Source organism: Chelonia mydas, chromosome 4 (assembly GCF_015237465.2).
Source record: "Chelonia mydas isolate rCheMyd1 chromosome 4, rCheMyd1.pri.v2, whole genome shotgun sequence".
In the NCBI taxonomy this organism is placed as follows: domain Eukaryota; kingdom Metazoa; phylum Chordata; order Testudines; family Cheloniidae; genus Chelonia; species Chelonia mydas.
In genome coordinates this window covers 115,235,304-115,255,623 of record NC_057852.1, presented here as the reverse complement: position 1 = coordinate 115,255,623, position 20,320 = coordinate 115,235,304, and the positions used below count along the sequence as shown (strand labels likewise).

Below are 20,320 nucleotides of genomic sequence, written 5' to 3'. Positions count from 1 at the left end.
ATCTCGATGAAGAGAAGTAGGGAAAGGAAGGTCAAAACATACATTTATAAATTATACAGGATTTTAAAAAAAATGATAGTATTTCATTTTTTTCCTCAGCCATCTTATGTCTGAATACATTAGGATGACAGACCCAGAACGTGATCAGATTGATCAAGATGCTCAAATATTTATGAGGACATGTGCTGATGCCATTCAACAGCTGAGAACGGAAGGTAAAATTAATAAAATGCTAAATGGAGTATGTTAATTATTGAAGAGTTAATGATAAATGCTGATATGACTGTGAAGGTTGAACAATATTCTGAGCAACCTTTAAAAAGAAAGATACATAGGGTTTAATTTTCCATTCACTTAAACCCTTGTAACTCCATTGACTTCAGTGGAATTATTTTTGATGTACATCTGTTTGAGTAAACATTGGCTGGGAATGACGAACCGTGGCCACTGGGAGCTGCGGGGGGCCATGCCTGCTGATGGTCAACATCAGCAAAATGTCTTGCGTCCCGCAATCAGGTTACCCTGATGAGCCGCAGGTTGCCCACCACTGTCTTAAATCTACTCCTGGTTCAAAGCGGGGTAGATCAAAGTGCACTAGGGAATCTACTGTTAGTAGATTCACACTCCCGCTTGCCACAAACTAAACATTCATATAGACAAGCCAAGAAGAATTAGTTGTATACAACTAATTGATAATGGTTTCATTATGCAAAGTTTTCTTGATAGCACGCTTGGAATATTGTGGCCACTGCTGGATACTGAGTTTGTAAAGGAATATGGCCAATCTTGATGGTTTGAGGAAGAAGCTTCTGATATCCAGATGAAAGCCTTGCAGGATATATTTTATGAGGGTTCAAGACCTGAGTGTTCTTTTGCCTTTTTAAAATTGATTTGATTGCATGCACCAAGTGTCATGTCAGTATGTGGCATGTCCAAAGTCATGGTCAATCATGACAGGTCAAGCTACAAGAAGAGGACAAAATTGATTGAACTGATAAAAGATAATTTCTAACTAGGGTTTCAATTTTGGGGGTTTATTAATTTTATTTGGGGGGGATTCTTTTTAGCAATTTTTGAGTTTTATGTAGATGTCCAAAAATTGAGGGAGGGGAGGTTGGGGCTCTCTTTGCATACATTCTTTGTATATTTTACTCAAATATACTATAATGAGTAATCTGTTTGTAATATTTCATATGCTCTAACATAGTACTGTTTCAAACAGCACTACATTAAAGCACACTGGGGTACCCTTAGTGCTCACCAGCAGGATCTGCATGGACCAGTTAATTTGCAACACTTCAGTGCACATTAGAAATCACACTTCTGTAGTCTGTATTACTGCTCTGTGTAGACAAGCCCTTAGAAACAAGTATCTATTTCTTGTCTTTATTGTATAAACACCAATTTCATTTTTTTTATCTGAGAGGTTTTATCTGTGTTTATTGGTTAAAATCTTAAAATTAGAAGCCCGATTTATAACTAATGCCAATGGGAGCATTCCAAAGAGGACCATCAGCACAGGGAGTAGACTATTAAGAGAGGAGACTGGAACACATGGTAAAGATAAATTCAAGGAATGGGTGGGCATACTGTGTCAGGGTTGGATAACCCTAGGTTGACTTGCTAAAAAGCCGGTCTTTCCTAATATGTGATAAGTGTACCAAAGGTTTGCATCAAATTTAAGCTTCCATAGATAGATAGATACACATCTGCAGCACTAATAAGAAATGTATTTCTGTAATGTAGCCATGGGAGCTATATGTTATTAAAATAAAAAACATAAATATTTAAGGGCCAAATTGGTGCTTGGCACTGGGCAAGACATAAATATCAAGACACTCTCTATCCTGGAGAGTTACAGGCCAGTTGAGTCTTTAGATTTGTCTCTTTAAGCTTAGCTTCAGCAAAAGTCTATTTTTAATACAAATGTAACTGACACATGACTAGGGAACCTGAAGAAACTATCTACGAGCAATGATAAAAGGTAAACTACGTGATACTATTTTTTATTTTCTTTAACTGCTCTTGTGAAGATATAAATTTAATTTCTTAAAATATACTAATAGATTTTTGGAAATATAAAGTTGTATATAAAGCGTATATTCTGTGGAAAACTGAAGAGGTAGGCTTTCATATTCTTCAACACAAAATGTAAAATATTATCTTGAAATTTTTCATTTCAGCACACAAGAACGTCCAGTCCCCACAAGTGAGGGAGCACAGAGCAGCTGTCTTGGATTTCATTGAAGATTATTTAAAAAGTACCTTATGCATGTTTTTCTACAAATGTATAACGGTTCAAAGTGAATAATTATTTGATTGTACAATATTGTCAACCTCTTTATTTTCATATTTTTAAGATCATACTGATAATTTCTGAGAAAATCATGGTCGTCTAACTACGTTTTTTTCTGCTCTTCTTGACATCTTTGAACAGGAGTGTGTAAGCTGTACTCTGAACAAAGAGCCATCCGAGTCAAACGAATGGTAGATAAGAAAAGATTGTGAGTACTGTTACTTTAAATTGCCCGGTTCCCTATGTAACTCTTTAGCTGAATAAATGTGAACCTAGTGCATGGGACTAGCAAGTCTCAGCTGATGCACATATTCATTAGAAGCAACAATATGTGCAGCTTTCATTGTGAACGGCTGCATATTCGTACTTTTTATGCCTGTATCACACTGTGAAGGCTATAAAATGCTGAATGCTAAAATATATAACCATTTGTTCCAGATTTCAGATAAGTATATGAATAAACCACAGAATTGTTAAAAGAAGGATTAACAATCTGACTTGAAACCCACAAATACAAGGAAACTCTTGTGTAGATCTGAAATTGCCTCTGTAATCCATCCTTTTTAAAATTAGATCTATGCTACTGTGTGTAAGATCATCCAGTTTGGGGACAGTGCAACCTGACAATATTCCTCAAACCTGATAGGGAGGATACGCTCTCCGTGGGTAATTGTTCACTCTTCATGCCCATTCAGCTCTGATCTTTCTGCGGACACTGCTAAGAGGGATAAAAGAATGCTTGAGTTGGCATTTTTTGTGATGCGGACTAACTAGAAACTGGATTGAAACCACAAACTCATAGCTCATCAAACAGCTATTGGAAAATAACAGCTTCCTCCTGCCACTAGCATGAGTTAGATTCGAACTAGTCACCTAGAGGTGAAAAGTCTTAGTACTGTTTTACTACTCCCCTGAAACATCTGGTCATCCAAGGAAGGCTACTATGAAAGAATATAAAGGTTGTTGCTTTTTTCCAACCAAGGGTTACAAACACAGCTGCTTGCAAGTTTTTTCTTTTTGGTTTGTTCATTTTCATGTGGGGAGACTGAGTGAGACAGTTAACAATTTAAAGTTGGTCACTTCTAAAAACCAAAGTCTCTAAAGTTGTAATACTGCCAACTTTTTCTGAGTCTTCACAATGCACATTTTAACCCTGATTTCCCTGAGGCAGGTTTTCATGTGGAAATAACAAATTGCACAATGTATGTGCCAGTAGTTAAAGTCTCAAACATTTTTCAAAGAACTCATACTCCTTTATCTGGTTAGAGTGCGAACATGTCAGATATTATTTTAATTAAAACTAGTGGGGTGGTCTTTAAATATCCTCTGGGATGTTGTATCTCCAGAATCATACAACATCTATAATTAAAGGTGATGGGATTCACTTGAGGCTTTTCCCCTTAGAAGTAAGATATATTTTATTTTTCTTTTGTGGAGAGGTTCAAACCAACTATATTAGAAAGTCAGGATAACTCCTTACAATTTTTTGTAACCCATTGAGAGGCAGCTTCTCATACAACACAATGGATAAAAACCAACCCAGTAATAAAGTCTTGCACAGTAGGCATAAAATCTTGTCAGATTCAGTATTCTTCATATTGAATTTTGAAGAAAAAACCAGTTTGATTCCAGCAGTCATCTAATTAAGTTAATAAATGTTCCCTGCTATTCTGCTCACCATGTTGTTGTGCTATCACCTCCATGTGAAGCCCATTTTCAAGATGCCTCATTGAACTAAATGGGGAAAACAAATCAATTTTATGTGCGCTAACAATGGAGCAAAAGAGATACACTAGAAGTTAGAACTTCTCTCAAGGCTAAGCAACAGTATAACACTTAAATAAAATCTTGAGTAAAAGACCAAAATATGTTGTTTTGCCAGTCTTACCCAGTGTAAGAACCAGAAAACAGATGTTAGCCAGGTGGAGGCTGTATGCACTGCAGATGTGATGTAATAGCTAAATTGCTATTTAAATTAAAATTCAATTTAAATAAATCACAGGGCATAAACCAATCTTTCTGATGACTTAAAGAAAAATTGCTTTTTTTCATATGCCTTCAACTAGTTGATTTGTAATTTCCCTAAGGATTTCAGTAGACACTTCATGTGATAATAAGAATTTGTTTTATTATTTAAACTAGGTTTTGTTAAAGTCTGCTGCATTGCAGACTTTTTATTAATTGTTAATTGAAAATGGGTATGTTAGCATACTCTGGAAGTTAAGGATTACAAAAAATAAACGGATATATTTATTTAAAAGTCAGTTAATCCTTCATCAGATCTTCTTTACTGCAGTTTAGCAGGCATTAAATATATGCTTGTTAAGAGGAGCCTTTTTTAGTATTACATAAGTAAATCTTGTTTCTCTTTATTTAGATGAGCATTCTAAATCTTAAACAAACTATCTGGGTGTTGTAATTTCCTGACATAATATAATTTGGCTTTGTGTATTCAAAACTTCTGCCAATTAGATTCGACTAATTTCCCAAAATGAATGTTAAGAGAAGTGGGCTGTTACCCTTCCATTTTATGTTGCTAGGTTACTGACCTAGTGGATAGTGAGGAAGCAGTAGATGTAATATATCTTGATTTTTAATAAGATGTTTGGCACAGTCCCCTCTGATATTCTCATAAACAAATTAGGAAAATGCAGTCTAGGTTAAATTACTATAAAGTGGGTACATAACTGGTTAAAAGACTGTACTCGAACAGTAGTTATCAATGGTTTGCTGTCAGAGAGTGTATCTAGTGGGATCCTGCAGGGATTAGTCTTGGGACCAGTACTAGTCAGCGTTTGCATTAATAACTGGAAAATGGAACGGAGAGTATGCTTATAAAGTTTGCAGAAGACACCAAACTGAGAGGGGTTGCAAGCACTTTGGAGGACAGGATTAGAATTCAAAATAACCTTTAGTTTGAGAAAAGAAGGCTGTGGGGGACTTGGTAATAGTCTTCAAATATGTTAAAGTCTGTTAAATGAAGAATGTGATTAATTGTTATTCATGTCCACTGAAGACAGGACAAGAAGTAATGGGCTTAATCTGCAGCAAAGGGAATGTAGGTTAGATATGAGGGTAGTTAAGATCTGAAACAAGCTTCTAAGGGAGGTTGCGGAATCCCCATCATTAGAGGTTTTTAAGAACAGGTTGGACAAGCAGCTGTCAGGGATGGTCTAGGTTTACTTGGTCCCGCCTCAGCAGAAAGGGCTGCACATGATGACCTCTCAAGGTCCCTTTCAGCCCTACATTGCTATGATTTTATGAAAAGTGCCTAATCAGTTAAAAATAGTTATATTAATTGGTATTTAAAATTATATTTTATCTCAGATTATAAACTGTTCATAGGTACAGACTGCAAACTCTGGCAGTGGATACAGCTTTTAAAGAGAGAACAGATCTTTTATTCAACTCAAGTTAGTTTTCATTTACATGGGGAATTAGTATTATATTGTTTTTCAGAACAATTATGCAAATTGTTATTGTCATCTTCAGCAAGTCATAGATTTCTATCTATAGTACAGATGCAGGAGGCTTTTTTTTACTGTACATGCTTCCCCCAAGACCCAGTTCTTGTAGTTAATTTTTATAGTACCAGAGTTCATGTTACCTCTCTTTTGTCTTGTTTTAAATATAGTGAGAATGAGCAGATTAGACTTTTTATCCCACTTTCTCCATTTTTTATTAATATCCTAACTGGGTACATACCAAAGGAATTATACACAAGTATTTAGACAGAGTAAAAGGTCATATGTGAGATTTTTTGTGTGTGTTAGAGAAAGCTAGTGCAATACCTAGTGCACTGGGTTGGCAGGTGTTATTGCCTGATAGTTTTTATCAGTCATTTGCATTCTTGGGTAGCAAATTTTCATCAATACTTGAAAAAATATAAAGAAGTCAGATCTGCTATTTAGTTTCTCCATATAACAGCATACCAGTTTAGCTTCAGTCCTCCAGTCCCTTGCTATTAGAGTTCATAGCTGACAAATGCAAACCACTGAAGTTTACTGCTCATTTTCAATCCCACTATTACTCTATTTCTGTATTTTTTTAGGAGAAATATGTGTGACGGCTATTTAGTAAGAGATCACTGAATAAACAACTGATATTTTAATTGGGCTTTTAATAATAATAATTAATACATTAATTAATCCCTAGCTCTTATGTAGCTCTTTTCATCAATAGATCTCAAAACATTTTACAAATGAGGTCAGCATCATTATCCCCATTTTACAGATGAAGAAACCAAGGCACAGAGAGATGATGTGACTTGCCCAAAATCACTTAGCAGGCCAGTGGCTGAGCTGAGGATGGCATTCATGTTTCCTAAGTCCCAGCCCGAGGTGAAAGTAAGCCGGTCCAGTCCGGTATGGCGTACCGGCAAGAGCCAGTATGCCGTGCCGGACCAGACCGCTTCCCCAGGCTGGTGCTTTAAAGGGCCCCAGGCTCCACGCAGTGGCCGGAGCCCTGGGCCCTTTAAAGCACCGCCCGAGCCCCACTGCTGGAGCCCCTGGAGTAGCGGTGGCAGGGCTCCAGCCGTGCTTTAAAGGGCCGGGGGCTCCGGCTCCTGTGGGGAGCCCTGAGACCTTTAAAGTGCCCCCCGAGCCCCGCTGCCGGAGCGTGGGGTAGTGGTGGCAGGGCTCCGGCGCTGATTTAAAGGGCCAGGGGCTCCAGCCGCTGCGGGGAGCCCCGCACCCTTTAAATCAGCCCCGCTGAATCCCCGGGGCTGCCCACAGTGGCCAGAGCTCCTGGGCCCTTTAAAGCGCCACCCAAGCCCCACTGCTAGAGCCCCGAGGTAGTGGCGGCAGGGCTCTGGCGGTGATTTAAAGGGTCCAGAGCTCTGCTGTGGTAGCGGCAGCCAGAGCCTGGGGCCCTTTAAATCGCCCCTGAGCCCCGGGGCTCCCAGCTGCCTCTGCAGCTGGTAGCTCTGGGGGTGATTTAAAGGCCTCGGGGGCTCCCAGCTGAAGCCAGAGCCCTGGGGCCTTTAAATCTTGATTTAAAGGGCCCGGGTATTTAAAGGCCCCGCCTCTTCTGGTTGAGACCACGCCTCTTCCTGTCGAAGCCACGCCCCCCTGCTCAGGACTCCGGAGTACAGGTAAGTCCTTTAAGTTACTTTCACCCCTGGTCCCAACCCAATGCTCTTTTCATAGCACACTTATTAATATTACAGACAGTTGCAGGGAGTTACTTTACAATAAATCTGTACATCACATACAAACTTTCTTGATTTGCTTCTAAGTATCTGCTATGCTCTTTGGCAAACAGTATATGTGAGATTAATTTTCCTTTACTGGCTGCACTACTGGAGTACTTTGGCTTGCTGAGTAAAGATAATTATGTTTGAAACCAGATGCTCAGAATTTATATTTTGTTACCTTTGCTTGATGATATTTTGACAATATGTACAGTAAGAACTCAAAAATTACTTGAAAAGTAATGTTGAATTGGCCATTGGCCAAACAGAAAGCATGTTTGGTATTAGAGGACTGTTTAAACAAATTAGTTTAGAATTGACATTTTAATATGCTAGGTTTATCAAAGGAAGTTCATTGTACTCCTTAGTAAGGCTGCAATAAATGGATACAATATTTTGCTTACCCTGAGCAAGTAATTATTTTTTTCTGGAGTGAGTAAAATGTCCTTCATTTTCTTTATTATTCTCAAACATCATGGTAAAGGGTGGTAAGTAGATTTTTGTGTCTTTGCTGGTAAATTTTCATAAGAGTTTTTGTAAGGCTGACTTTACTGTGTGGTATATTTCTAAGTAATCTTTGATCAACTCCTTATTCTCATTTTAGGGAGAATCAGCTGTATAAACTTAGTTAAATTATGGGCTCTTATGTTGTAGGTCCAGGCTGGAACCTGAACAGAGCAATAAAGCTCAAGCATCCTCTTTCCCTGAAAAAATTATAAAGAATTCTTCAGAAGAATCTGAAGAAAAACCTGCTTATGAGGAAAACAAAGGTAAGAATCCAATCCTGTTCATTTTTACTTTTGTGGCAGGCACTCTTCATCCAACTGGATACCTTCCTCAGATCACAGATTACACAGTAGCAGCTGTGTTAGTCTGTATCCGTAAAAAGAAAAGAAGTACTTGTGGCACCTTAGAGACTAACCAATTTATTTGAGCATAAGCTTTCATGAGCTACAGCTCACTTTGAAGTGAGCTGTAGCTCACGAAAACTTATGCTGTAATAAATGTGTTAGTCTCTAAGGTACCACAAGTACTCCTTTTCTTTTTTCAGATCACAGAGCTATTGTAAGGCTTCCTCTTGTCACTTTTACCTCCTCTTCTTTCTTTCTCCCTTCCTATGGTAACCAGGCTGTCGCAAAGCAGATTCTGAGAGTGAGGCAGCAAAGTCTTAAACTTTGTGGCATGTTTCAGAAGCATTCTTCAGCCAATGGCAAAAGCTTTTTTTTGAAGCACATTTTTCCACGCAGAGCTACCAGCAGAGATCACTGTAAACTTTCCCACAAGCCTTTATTCCCTGGTTGTTTATAATTTCTTGATTTTTTCCCCAATATTTAGGATATGACAGCTCAACCCATATTAAACCAACTCTGAATATCTTCGTTCTCACTTTTTTAGTACTCCTCTAAATGCATCTGCCCTGAGGTCCTGTAAGATTCTGTAGAATTTCCTTAACTGATAAAAGGGCAGGCTGTCTGAAAATTAGCCTCCTATACTCTTAAAAGAACATCTGCTCTTTTAAAGCCCAAGGGAGGCACTCAATCTAGCACCTACAACAAAGATTTGGAATGTTAAGAAAAAGTGTGTGTGAATTGAGGGAGAGGAGGCAGATGGGATGACAAATATCTGGTTCCTGTGAACCATAATCCTGATTTTTGCTCTGAAGGGATTGTGTCCTGTCCATCAGTAGGTGAGCATTGCCTGATAGCGAGATTGTTAAAAATGGTACTTAGGATAAGTATTCAATTCAGCCAGTTCCCTTTAGGCTGGAGCCTGAGGATAGTGTTAGAAATTCTCTAAAGGTGTCTGCCTGAGCCTGTGAGATGTGTCTCGCTTTTCTCCTCTATCTGTCAAGATAGCCTTCTCAGAGTATGTCTAAACTGCAAACCACCCCTCTCTCCCAAAAAAGTGTTCTTAACTCAGGTTACCTAACCTGTATTAGCTAGCTCTGGTTAAAATAGCAATGAAGACACAGCAACTTGGCTTTTAATTCAGGTTAGGGAGCCTGAGGTTGAATTTAAGTTGCTAACTTGAATTAAAAGCTGAGTTGCTGTGTCTTTGCTGCTATTTTAAGCTGAGTTGGCTAAGGTGGGTTAGCTAATGCAAGTTAAAAGCACACCTTTTTTTTTGCAGTGTAAGCATATTCTGAGTCTGCATCAGGGCAGGTAAACTGGCAGAACTTTTTTGCAGGAAGCCTTTCTGTGCAGTAACAGCAACCTCAAGGATAGTTTCAGGGTTCATCCCCAAAGGGACCTCTATTTTCTAAATGATGTTATGGAAACAAGTGCTTTCTCCAGCATTAGTTCTGCCGTTTGATCTGATAGAAGAGCCTGGGGTACTGTATGAATATGATATATAGCACTGAAATTCTGTTTAGAGGGAAACAAAAAGTGGGATGACTGTTACTTGAAGTTTGGGTCAGACTGCATATGATAGAGCAGAATATGTACATGGAGACAGTCTATTAATCAGAAGGGTATTTCTGGTCATCAGCTATTGAGTGCTTTTCTTAAACAATTTTGGTGAAAGAGGCAAGCAGTGATTGTTTCACCCTCTGAGCAGTGATTTTACATGTCATGCGGAAGGATGATTGGGGAGAAGTGGAAACTCCATTTCTGAATGAAGGCTTTAATTTTGAATGGTCCCTCAGCACATACAGACATTTTAATCCTCAGATGCTGTAGTTTTATCTACTTAACCAGCTACATTTCTGAAACTTTACAGTAAGCTTTTTCTTCTCAAATTGACCCTGCTGTAAGACATAAAGCTGCAGACTCTGAGTGTCTGTTTATGGTACACGCTACGTTTCCATAGTAAGTCTGAGCAATGCAGCATGTAGGTTATAGTCATGTTTTTCCTTAGCTCATATTATCAGCACTTTACAGCTGTGAGGCACTCCAGCAGAGAACCGGCAATGTAGTAGTATCTTCAGTGGTTCTGTGTGGTTCCAGACGCCTAGGACACCACTGCAATTTTGGACAACTCTGTGCAGCTCAATCATCCAGAGCACGGTTATAATATTCAGCTCAGAAATCTGTGTCATGCCACAAGAGACTCTAGTCTTTGATTGCCTAGGGCCATCAGATCTGATAACAAGATTACACTGCAAAGAGGTGTCACTTATTGCACCTTTCACCGCATTTCAGACTTGATCGTGCTAGTTATTTTCATTATTAGCCTACCTTTAATTGTTTAGAAGCAAGTAGCTAAAAGTGTGTTTTATTATATAAGTAAAGCTGATGCAGAGCTCTTAGAGATGCTAATTACTCTTTGAGAAAACTGTGAGGTCTCTCTATGAAAATAGTTCTACCTGGAATATTTTGTACACGCCTACATTACCCCCACTCACCCTACACCCCGTATTCTTTGTTGACTGTATGAGGTTGACTTAAGAGTTTGCTGCTATTGTTTATAAAACCATAATTTTCATTATGGCATCACAGTAGTTGCTGTGAAAATGATGGTGATGCTATCAATAGGGGATTGTGAGTTTAAATCTTTTGACCTTTCATTTCGTAGAAGTGTTTTCTGTAATAAAAAACAAACAAAAGAAAATTGAAAAAATAGAATCGAGGTTATTTCTAAGTAGAATATTTTCCATGGGGTATCAGTAGCTTGGGGAATGGTGATCGTTTGCATTTCTGAAGTGTCTATCACCATAGCCTCTGGGCACTCTTACACAAACATCTGTGCTACAAAGATTGTTCCCTGCTGGGAGCATAGCTCTCGCCCAAATCTGCACGTACTCTGCCCTTTGTTAGAACATTTGGAATCTTGGATGAATCTTTTTCCTCAGTTCATCATCGTTTAGTCTGTTCTCTGGCAGATTAGATTACTTTGTTTTGATACTGAACACCTTTTTTACATCAGAATTATAAAAAACATGGATCATTGTAGGAAACGCCCATTTGGTGTTTGTTTGATAAGCCTTTAAAGATTATATATTGCCCAATTTTGATTTGCTTATTACAAACAGGACAGTTTGTTTATGGAATGAAATATAAATTATAGCTTCTGAATTAATCCTTCATTTTACCACTTCTTTCATTTCAATGTGAAGTAAATCAGTTTGGAAATGGGTTAAAAGGAATTTGATAGTTATTTAAAACAGTTAATGCATCTTTCAGAAACAACACAGATATGAAGTACTTTATTTCAGCAATCCTAGGAAATAGATATTTTTCTTTCTCTAGGTTTTGCTAGATGAATCATAATCATTGAGCAGCATTAAGGTATACCCCAGGAAAGCCCAAAATCTGCTTTCCCGGTAGCAGGAAATGTGCTGTAGTGACAAGAGCAAGCTGTAGCTCACGAAAGCTTATACTCAAATAAATTTGTTAGTCTCCAGGGTGCCACAAGTACTCCTTTTCTTTTTGCGGATACAGACTAACACGGCTGCTACTCTGAAATCTGGGAAGATGAGAGAATGTCTCTCACCTACTGCTTACCTTACCTATACCAAATAAGTATTTGCTTATTAATGAACTTGTTGGATACATGTACTGTTTCTTGCCAAGTATTGGCAGTGCCTGGAAATAATTGGTTCCTTGGGGATAAAAAAGGGAATATTTATTATTATTTTATAGTCAGTTCCGTAAACTAATTATCTTCTTTTCTTTGAATCAAGTGAATAAGCTCAGAATGACAGATGAAATCTTGAACAACTACTTCACTGAAAACTGAACAGGATATTTTCCTGCAGTGGCGTGTATTCATTATAATTTTGGTGTAACATCTAAACAAAATGATTTATGTCTCTATGAAATACATGTAAAGAGCTGATGATGCCCCAGGGAGAATATAACCAGAATTATTTGTAAACAATATTATATGTTTTCTTATCTTAACTTGCTTTTATTAGTTAGGGCACTTGTAAGAAACAAAAAGTCTGGTTTTCATAAGAGCTAAGCTGATCCTGCTGCTCATTCACAATCCCTTGTTTGTAACATTGCAAACATTTCTACAGAAACCAGTTGTGATGTCAGAAACCAGTCCTATAATTTTTGGAGAAGGAATGAGCAGTAACTGAAGCGTTTTTTTTTTTTTAAAAAGATGGGTTTCGTGCAGATGTTCTGGTAACAAAGAGCAAGAGGAAAATATCCCCTTAAAATATCTCTCATGAAATTGTTTTTAAACAGACTGCTGTCAGAGGTTTCCCAAGAGAAGCTGGTTTCTTAGAAAAAAGAAAAGGCGTACTTGTGGCACCTTGGAGACCAACAAATTTATGTGAGCATAAGCTTTCGTGAGCTACAGCTCACTTCATCGGATCCGATGAAATCCGAAGCTCACGAAAGCTTATGCTCCAATAAATTTGTTGGTCTCTAAGGTGTCACAAGTCCTCCTTTTCTTTTTGCGGATACAGACTAACACGGCTGCTACTCTGAAACCTGGTTTCTTAGAGTGATGCATCAACATTGCTTATTTAATTGAAAACATTCCGATACAAGATTATAAACAATTACAATAAATCAAATAAAAAAGGTATCTAAATAAGGAAAAATATTATGATTAACAGCAATTCCAAAATCTACTAAAAGGTGAAACAAAAACCTTTCTGCATCTTAGTTTTGTGACTTGAATCTGGTAACTCTAAGCAACCAAGGCAAAGAGTCCCTTGTGGGATGGCACAGATCTCTGTGCTGAGGCTTGTAACAACGTCCCAGTTGTGTGGTAGTAAAGAACCTCCCATGGATATGGTAAAAACTCCGACACTTTGGGTACTGATGCTGCTTCTTGCCAAAACAGACAAAATGTCAGAATCAGTTGGTTCCTATGAGATAAAACGAATGAAAAGAAAGTGGTATTTTTCTCCTTGTCCAGAAGTACCTTTTAGTAGTTAATCCTAAACTTCAATTTCTGTTGTATACTCCATTTTCAGAAGTTATATATTTAAGATGTTTTAGGTCCCAGTGTTGCAAATCAATAGGCAACTTCACTTATGAGAGAGTAGCCCTATTGAGATGAATGGGGCTGCTCCAGTACGTAAAAAAATAAGAATTGGTGTTAAGTGATTGCAGGATGGAGCCTGATCTGACTTGTTGCATGTAGGCAGATCCTTTGTGAGGAATCAGTTGCATGATTGGGGCCATAATCTTCAGGGTCAACAACATAAGGAAACGAGATCAGTCTTGGGAGGTTTATGCTAATATTTTGAAATGAGGTTCTGGGTTTAATTTTGCAAAATAATGTGAGTAGCAAGGAGGTGATTTTCTGAAATCTCAGGAAAGGTAATGGCTTCATACAGTTGGTGTCAATTTCAAAAGTGTACATATATTTCTGTTAAAGTGCAAATTATGGGAGAAATTACTTTGTTTCGACTTTTACAGGTGTCTCGTTTCCTGACAAAGGAAACGATGCTGCGAAGACTTCTGCACGGGCTTAACTTTATGCGCTCTGAGTAGTTCTACTTGCTGTAATGTCCATACTTCAATGCAGCTGCTCCCAGTGACAAAATTAAGCGGGTGTATAAATCTTTGCCCCCAGTCCTGCACTTGTACCTTAGCTGTGTGAACTGCTGATAGATGTAGAGCATGAATCTCAATTAACTAGAAATGAAATCTAATCATTTGATAGTTGATACTAAATGAGTAAGCGGTGGTTGTAGCTTCCCATTTCAGTATGCTGATGTGTTTGGGATTTTTGGTTATCTTTACAGATCAGAATCTGACAGATGCCAACTCCAACTTTGGGCTGTGGGGGGATGGCAAAGGTGAAGATGAACTGTCACCTGAAGAAATTCAGATGGTAAATTCTGTTTTATATCTTCCCTCCCGCCCACCTTTCCAGCTAATGCTATCTGTGCATATGGTGCATTAAGGAACACAGTACACACTCTCACTTGGCTCTCGACTTGCTTTTTGTGCAGAGGAACTTAATAACAAATGTGCCTTTTCAACTTGGTTTCCTAATTCTTAGTATCAGTTAATATTTAAAATTGCTACAAAAAAGAGAGATTGCTGTGCAGCCATGGTATTAGTGAGAGAGTATTTTTCAGCAATTAAAACTGCCCATTGAAATTTAAATTTAAATTGTCCTTTTAAATTACTGCTAGGGTTTGCTGTTTAAATCAGCAAACCAAGGAAGTCATGGCAACATTAAGAGAAGCATAAAAAAACTTTTGGAAGATAAAGATAGTTGCTGCTGCTATTGCCATCCCTGTTCGAGTTGTTCTGTTGCCAGTTACTCTTATGTAATTTTATTCTTTTTATCTGTGAATTTTTAGAGCTTACAAAAGAGATTGCGCAGTTTTTTTAGTGTGAATAGGCAGCCTGCAAGCTTTCCTTCACAGCTGTCTGTGCAGCTCTCTTCTTTGCCACTTTATGAGGCTTGTTCTCAGAGCAATGTGTTGGAAAGCTAGAAAACTCAAACCCTGGGACTAACAAATGTTCTGATCCCAATTGTCAGAATGGTAGGTAAGGAGAGAGGCAGTCTTTGAGGCTCTTCCTACACTAGGGAAATTTTCTGAATCTTTCCTGCCATTGCTAGCATCAGGTTAGCGCTATCCATGTCAGCCATATTGGGAGTCCTGGTGTAAATAGGCCACTGGCTATCACCATAATTTCATGCTCTGTGTCAGTTAACCCTGCTTTTGGTAGAGCTGATTGACATGGTGCTTTAAAACGCACATAGCAGCTGTAGCCCATCTACATGGGGTCTCCATGTCACTGAACTTTCTCTAGCATGGACAGGACCCAAAATATTCGGAAACCAGGTCTCGTGGGGCTTTAAAGTAAACACCGTGTATTGCACTTTGAAGCAAACCAGAAGCATAACAACAAACAGGCCATAGTCTGAGTTGTAATGTCCTCAACATGACTAGTGTTACTAAGCAGAAGGCTGCTGAATTCAGCAGTATCTGAAGTTCCATGATGGTATTCAAGAGTAGCCCTAGGCAATGTTCCCTCTAATTTTTTCCATCCATGTGTGGATTGAATTTTGTTATGTGCATCAATATTGAGATAACGTGCGGATATGTGCCACCAGTAGAAACAAAAAACTAGATATAATATATATTTTTAAAAAGTTACCTATAGGGATAATTACACCAGCCAGGACAGATTAGGCATTTTAGAACTCACTACTCAAAGAATTAAATGTAAGCGTAAGAGAGAAATAAAAATTATGAAAGGCATAGACCAATAAAAAAACTAAAATAACGGCACTTTGAAAGAATAAAATTACAGAGAATATGTGTGCATTGCAGGAAGTATCAAGAAGTAACAACCACAATAATACAAGTATGTGTTGGGAGGTGAGTGTGAAAGACTGTGTGTGTGTGTGTGTGTGTGTGTGTGTGTGTGTGTGTGTGAGAGAGAGAGAGAGAGACACACACACTGAGTGTGTGTGTGTGTGTGAGAGAGAGACGCATGCTGGCCCTTTAAGTATGCTGCCCGTTTAAGTAGATTGGCACTCACCAGTCTGAAGCCTGTTTGTTCAGACAGAGAAGCAGCTGCCAGCAAGCTCTGTCCCACTCCTGAACCCTGTCGTGTCCCCTCCCTTGCTCTATGGAGATGGGGTACAGGGGTGGGGGAGGGGGACATCCTGACATCAGTGCCCCCTTCTCTCTTCCCCCCTCCCCCGCCTCTGCTCTGCACAGCAAGCAGGAGGCTCTCAGGAGCAGCTGGCCAAGGGCTCCAAGGCAGAGGGAAGGAGTAGCGCGGCAGTGGGGGGAGGGGTACCTGAAGTGCAAGACACTGGATAGACTGCTGGGTGGCCACATAGCTTAGAGGGAACTTAGGTCCTAGGTAGAGCACTATAATACTCATCCTAGACATGACAAAGGTATAAATAACTGTGGGAAGGGTCAGAAAAGGAAAAAGGAAAAGGAAAGGGTCAGAAAAGGAAAAAGGATCTAAGGAAAAAGGTCAGACTCACTTAGCTAGTTGCAGATTGAAAAAACAAATACTCTTGACCACAGTTGCTGAGTGTCTAGGAGGAAGGTGAGGGACCAAAACAGCTGCCTGAATTGCAGACCATATTGAGAATGAGCGAATGTGGCCCCTCTCAAGAGAAGGGAGCAGACATGATCCTACTTAAAGCCCTTCACAGGCTTCCCTGGATGATGACAACATCCTCCTCCTCACATGTTACCATCTTTTTTTCCTCAATCTGACATAAAAAGGCCACTTTTCACAGAGGCCTGTTTTCTTCTGTTTTCTTACAGCAGTCTGCATGCTAATGTTAGAGCTCTCCATGTAAATCTCCTGCAGGTCAAATGGAGGTTAACACCAGCTATTTGAGTTGCTATATATAAAAAATGGTTTTCTAATAGTTGATTAATAACCTTGTTAGTGTCTTTTCTTTTGGCTCTGTGCTATTTACTAAGTTCGGACCAGTTGCCATACTCTTTATTCTAGCAGTTTAGGATAAAGTTTCATGGCATCTCTATATAGTATTTAAAGATTTTTTTGAGTGATTGAGAAATAAATATTCACAATGAGATGATGAAAGGAATTCTAGAATTCACAATCCTGAACTAGCTGTAGTCTGACATTCTGTCAGCTATTCCTAAGGGATAGCTGCTGGATGTTTTTAGAAAGTGCATTATTACTCCATGCAATCTTTCAAACTCCTCCTGCTCTTCATTTTTATTTTTTATATATTTGCACTTGGCATTGTCCATCTTACTAAACCGGCTCACTTTTTACACTTCATCTGCTGTGTGTCACGAGTGACACTTCAAATTTGACATATCCAAAAAACCTGCCTAAAAACAACATTGAAGTTTTGAGCTAAATAAACAAATACAAGGCCATCCTGTCACTTTTATTTTTAACATGCCTTGTTCTGCCGACATTTTGCAGGATGATACCCCAAACATGACAATGACCTGACACTCCTGCTATGCCTAGGCTAGTGGAATAACTTGTATTGGAAGTTTTAACCTTAGCTCCAAATGTAATAGCCTGGTCAGTGGAGCATCAGATGCAGAATGCTACTGAGATTTTTTTCTTAAATCTCTGCTTGCAGAGTAATATATTAACATGGTAAGTAAATTGCTCCTGGGATTGTGCATTAGTTTACTTTTAAATATCAACTACAAATTTTCACTTCAAATGTGTTTTTGTTAGCATAAAAGGAAAAGTAGCTTCCCTTAGTACTGGAGCAAATAGCACTGGAAAATACAGCAGGAAACAAGAGGTGAAAGAAGCATACAAAAGTGAGCTATTGCTATAGCTAGAGTTACCCTCTCTCCTGCCCTAATTTACTTAAAATGTTGCCAAAAGTCAATCCTGAACTGGTTGGCTGATTTTCTTTTGATGGAGGTGTAGGCTACACCATACCTGCAGTTCAAGCGCTGGAGTCCTACCTGAAAAATCACTGATATCTTACCCAGAGTTGATCTCTTTTGCTACACCAGCATTATAAGAGGTGAATATGGCCAACATTAATCAAAGCTGTAAGTAAGGTACTTTAGCTTCTCACCCTCTCAAATGGGATTAGTGTTATCTGCCCTTATGGGTCCCCCTTTTGATCTGTTAGCCTCCTGCTTGTGGTCTTTTTAGTGACCATCACCTCCATGAGGAGAGTAGGTGAGCTGCATGTCCATGATCCTCCATATACTGTTTTGTTAAGGACGAGGTATAGCTTAGGCCACAGTTTCTCTCCAAAGGAGTATATGTCTTCCATCTCAGTCAGTATGTTTACTGGTTTTCTTTCCAAAGCCACAAGCTTGTAAGGACGAACCAAAGCTCTACATTCTGGATGTTCTGGCTTTTTCTCTAGATAGAATGAAGCCCTTTCAGATCTCTTCTCAACTATTAGTCTCCTGTGCAAAACAATGATTGTCCAAGTGGATCATCAGCTCTGTTGTCATGTGCTACAACACTAAGGTTGCCACCGCTCAAGAAACACCATCTGTGCTTTCAACCAGAGCACGCAACATCCACAACATTTGTAGGAAACATCCCTATTGTGGACACGTGTAGAGCAGCAATGTGATCGAGACATTGTGATTGCCACCGGGTCAAGGGAAGATACTAATGTAGGGAATGCAGTCCTGCAGTCCCTCTTCCAGTGAGATTCCTAGCCCCACCTCCAGTGGAAACTGCACGGGAGTCGCCTAGTTTAATGGACATATGTAACCACTCAAAGAAGCAAGAACCGTTACTCACCTCTCATAACTCTTGTTCTTCAAGATGCATTGCATGTCCATTATAGAGCTCACCCTGCTTCCCCAAACTTCCAGATGTTTAATCTAAGGGTCGGGTATGAAGGAAGTGAAGGGTGGGCAGCATGGCTCTGCCCTTTAGACCCTCGGCTTGGAGCATGAGGGCACCAGGCAGAGGCATGGCCCCTATGGATACCGCTAGGGAAAACTCGTCAGCACCGGTGCACGGGATGCCCACACATGTAGTGTAATGAACATATACACCACATCACGAAGAACAATAGTTATGAGAGGTGAGTAATCATTCTTTCCTGGTATTGCCCTCTTTCCTTCTCTCACTCTCTTTTTTCATATGAGCAGTAAGAATGTTACTGATATAATCTTTTCCCTCTAATTGATTGATGCTTAAAGTGCTTCTAGCATTTTCTAGACCTAATATGAATAGTTTTATTATTAAATATAACTAGATGACGGTATTTACAAAATGCAGGGATGGGTGTAGTGGTTTGCTGAAATGAAACTGCACTGTCTCCAACACCTGAAAGCATTTTTGAGCGATAGTTCTCCAGGTATGCTTGAGGTTTGGAGACCTGCTGGCACCTAGCCAAAGGATTTTGTGTATATGTTGATGAATTTTAGGTTATTTTAATATTATTGTGTTAATTAACAAGAACTCAAAGCTGATAAATTTCCAAGCTGTTCTGAAAGATTTTCTCCCCTGGCAGAAATAAAATGTTTGACAAAACGCTGGACCCAGTTTTTCCATTCATGTGCGAAAACTAAATTCAGTGGAGTTACATTAGTACGAGCAGAAATCAGGCAGCTATATGCTCTTCCCTTGAGCATTGTATTAGGACATTGTATCAGATAACATGCTTCATCACAACACTGCAACAACCTAGTGTCTTCAATGCAAGAATCTCAATGTGCTTTACAAACGTTAATGAATCCTCACAGCATCCAATAGCTGATTTGATAAGGAGTGTTTTGACATTTCTCCTCTGTTTTTATGTATGCTATTACAGGAATAGTTAATTTTTACTCTTTTAATTCTTTTTCTGTAAATAATGGTCCAATTGCATGGAAGTTACATTTATTTTAAGTAAATTGACTCCCAAAGGGTGAGAAATACTGTAGAAACTGGAGTATTGGTTTTAAAGTGTTGTGGCAAATTATACCCATAATTCACAATCAGTGTTTCATGATCTTTCTTAAGGGTAAAATAATGAGTTAAACCTCTATCGTATGGCTACAACAGCAATTTAATTCATTATTTCACCCACAGGAGAGATCATTACATGGTCCAAAATGGTTGCAGACTATTGTACGATTTGCACAATAAATCCTAATTTATAACCCATAGTGCAGGTATATTAATGCTTTTATAGTTATTGTAAGCAGATGTCTTGTGGTCAGATTGAGTGGAATAAAATCCGTTTCTGCTGTGTCTGTTCTGAAAAGGTCTAATTTTCCTCAGCTACTTTCATCTTATTATTTTTTGTCTACGGTGAAATCACATACAGACATTTAATGATGTGTCTCTTGGGATAACAAAAAAGAACTCTGATTATTACTTCTATTCATTAAATCTTGGACAAAGTCTAAGCAATTTGTCACTTTGTGCCATCCTTTTGTAGCAGCATATTTTACTGTCATAAAAAGCGCTTTCTTTATTAAGCCATAGATAGTTGAGCTATATTTAGATTGTCGTAGTTTCAGTTTTATG

At 38.8% G+C, this 20,320-nt stretch overlaps 1 protein-coding gene and 1 long non-coding RNA gene across 13 annotated transcripts in view; both read left to right on the top strand.

Moving 5' to 3' along the window:
* Nucleotides 1-20,320, top strand: part of STX18 (syntaxin 18) — a 122,041-nt gene that overhangs the window by 82,629 nt on the left and 19,092 nt on the right. For 11 of the 12 annotated variants that reach the window (XR_006290203.1, XR_006290202.1, XM_043544656.1 and 8 more), the window contains 5 exons: nt 100-215; nt 2,184-2,261; nt 2,438-2,504; nt 8,142-8,257; nt 14,140-14,228. Coding sequence is in view for 10 of the 12 variants with exons in the window: in XM_043544656.1 (XP_043400591.1) it covers nt 100-215; nt 2,184-2,261; nt 2,438-2,504; nt 8,142-8,257; nt 14,140-14,228 (466 nt within the window). In the remaining 2 variants the exon portion in view is untranslated. The remainder of the gene's footprint in view (nt 1-99; nt 216-2,183; nt 2,262-2,437; nt 2,505-8,141; nt 8,258-14,139; nt 14,229-20,320) is intronic. The other variant, XM_037898071.2, reaches the window with a different exon arrangement.
* On the top strand, nt 15,737-19,339 carry LOC122465394. The gene is made up of 2 exons (XR_006290204.1): nt 15,737-16,286; nt 16,333-19,339. It is a non-coding gene; the product is annotated as an uncharacterized LOC122465394 (long non-coding RNA).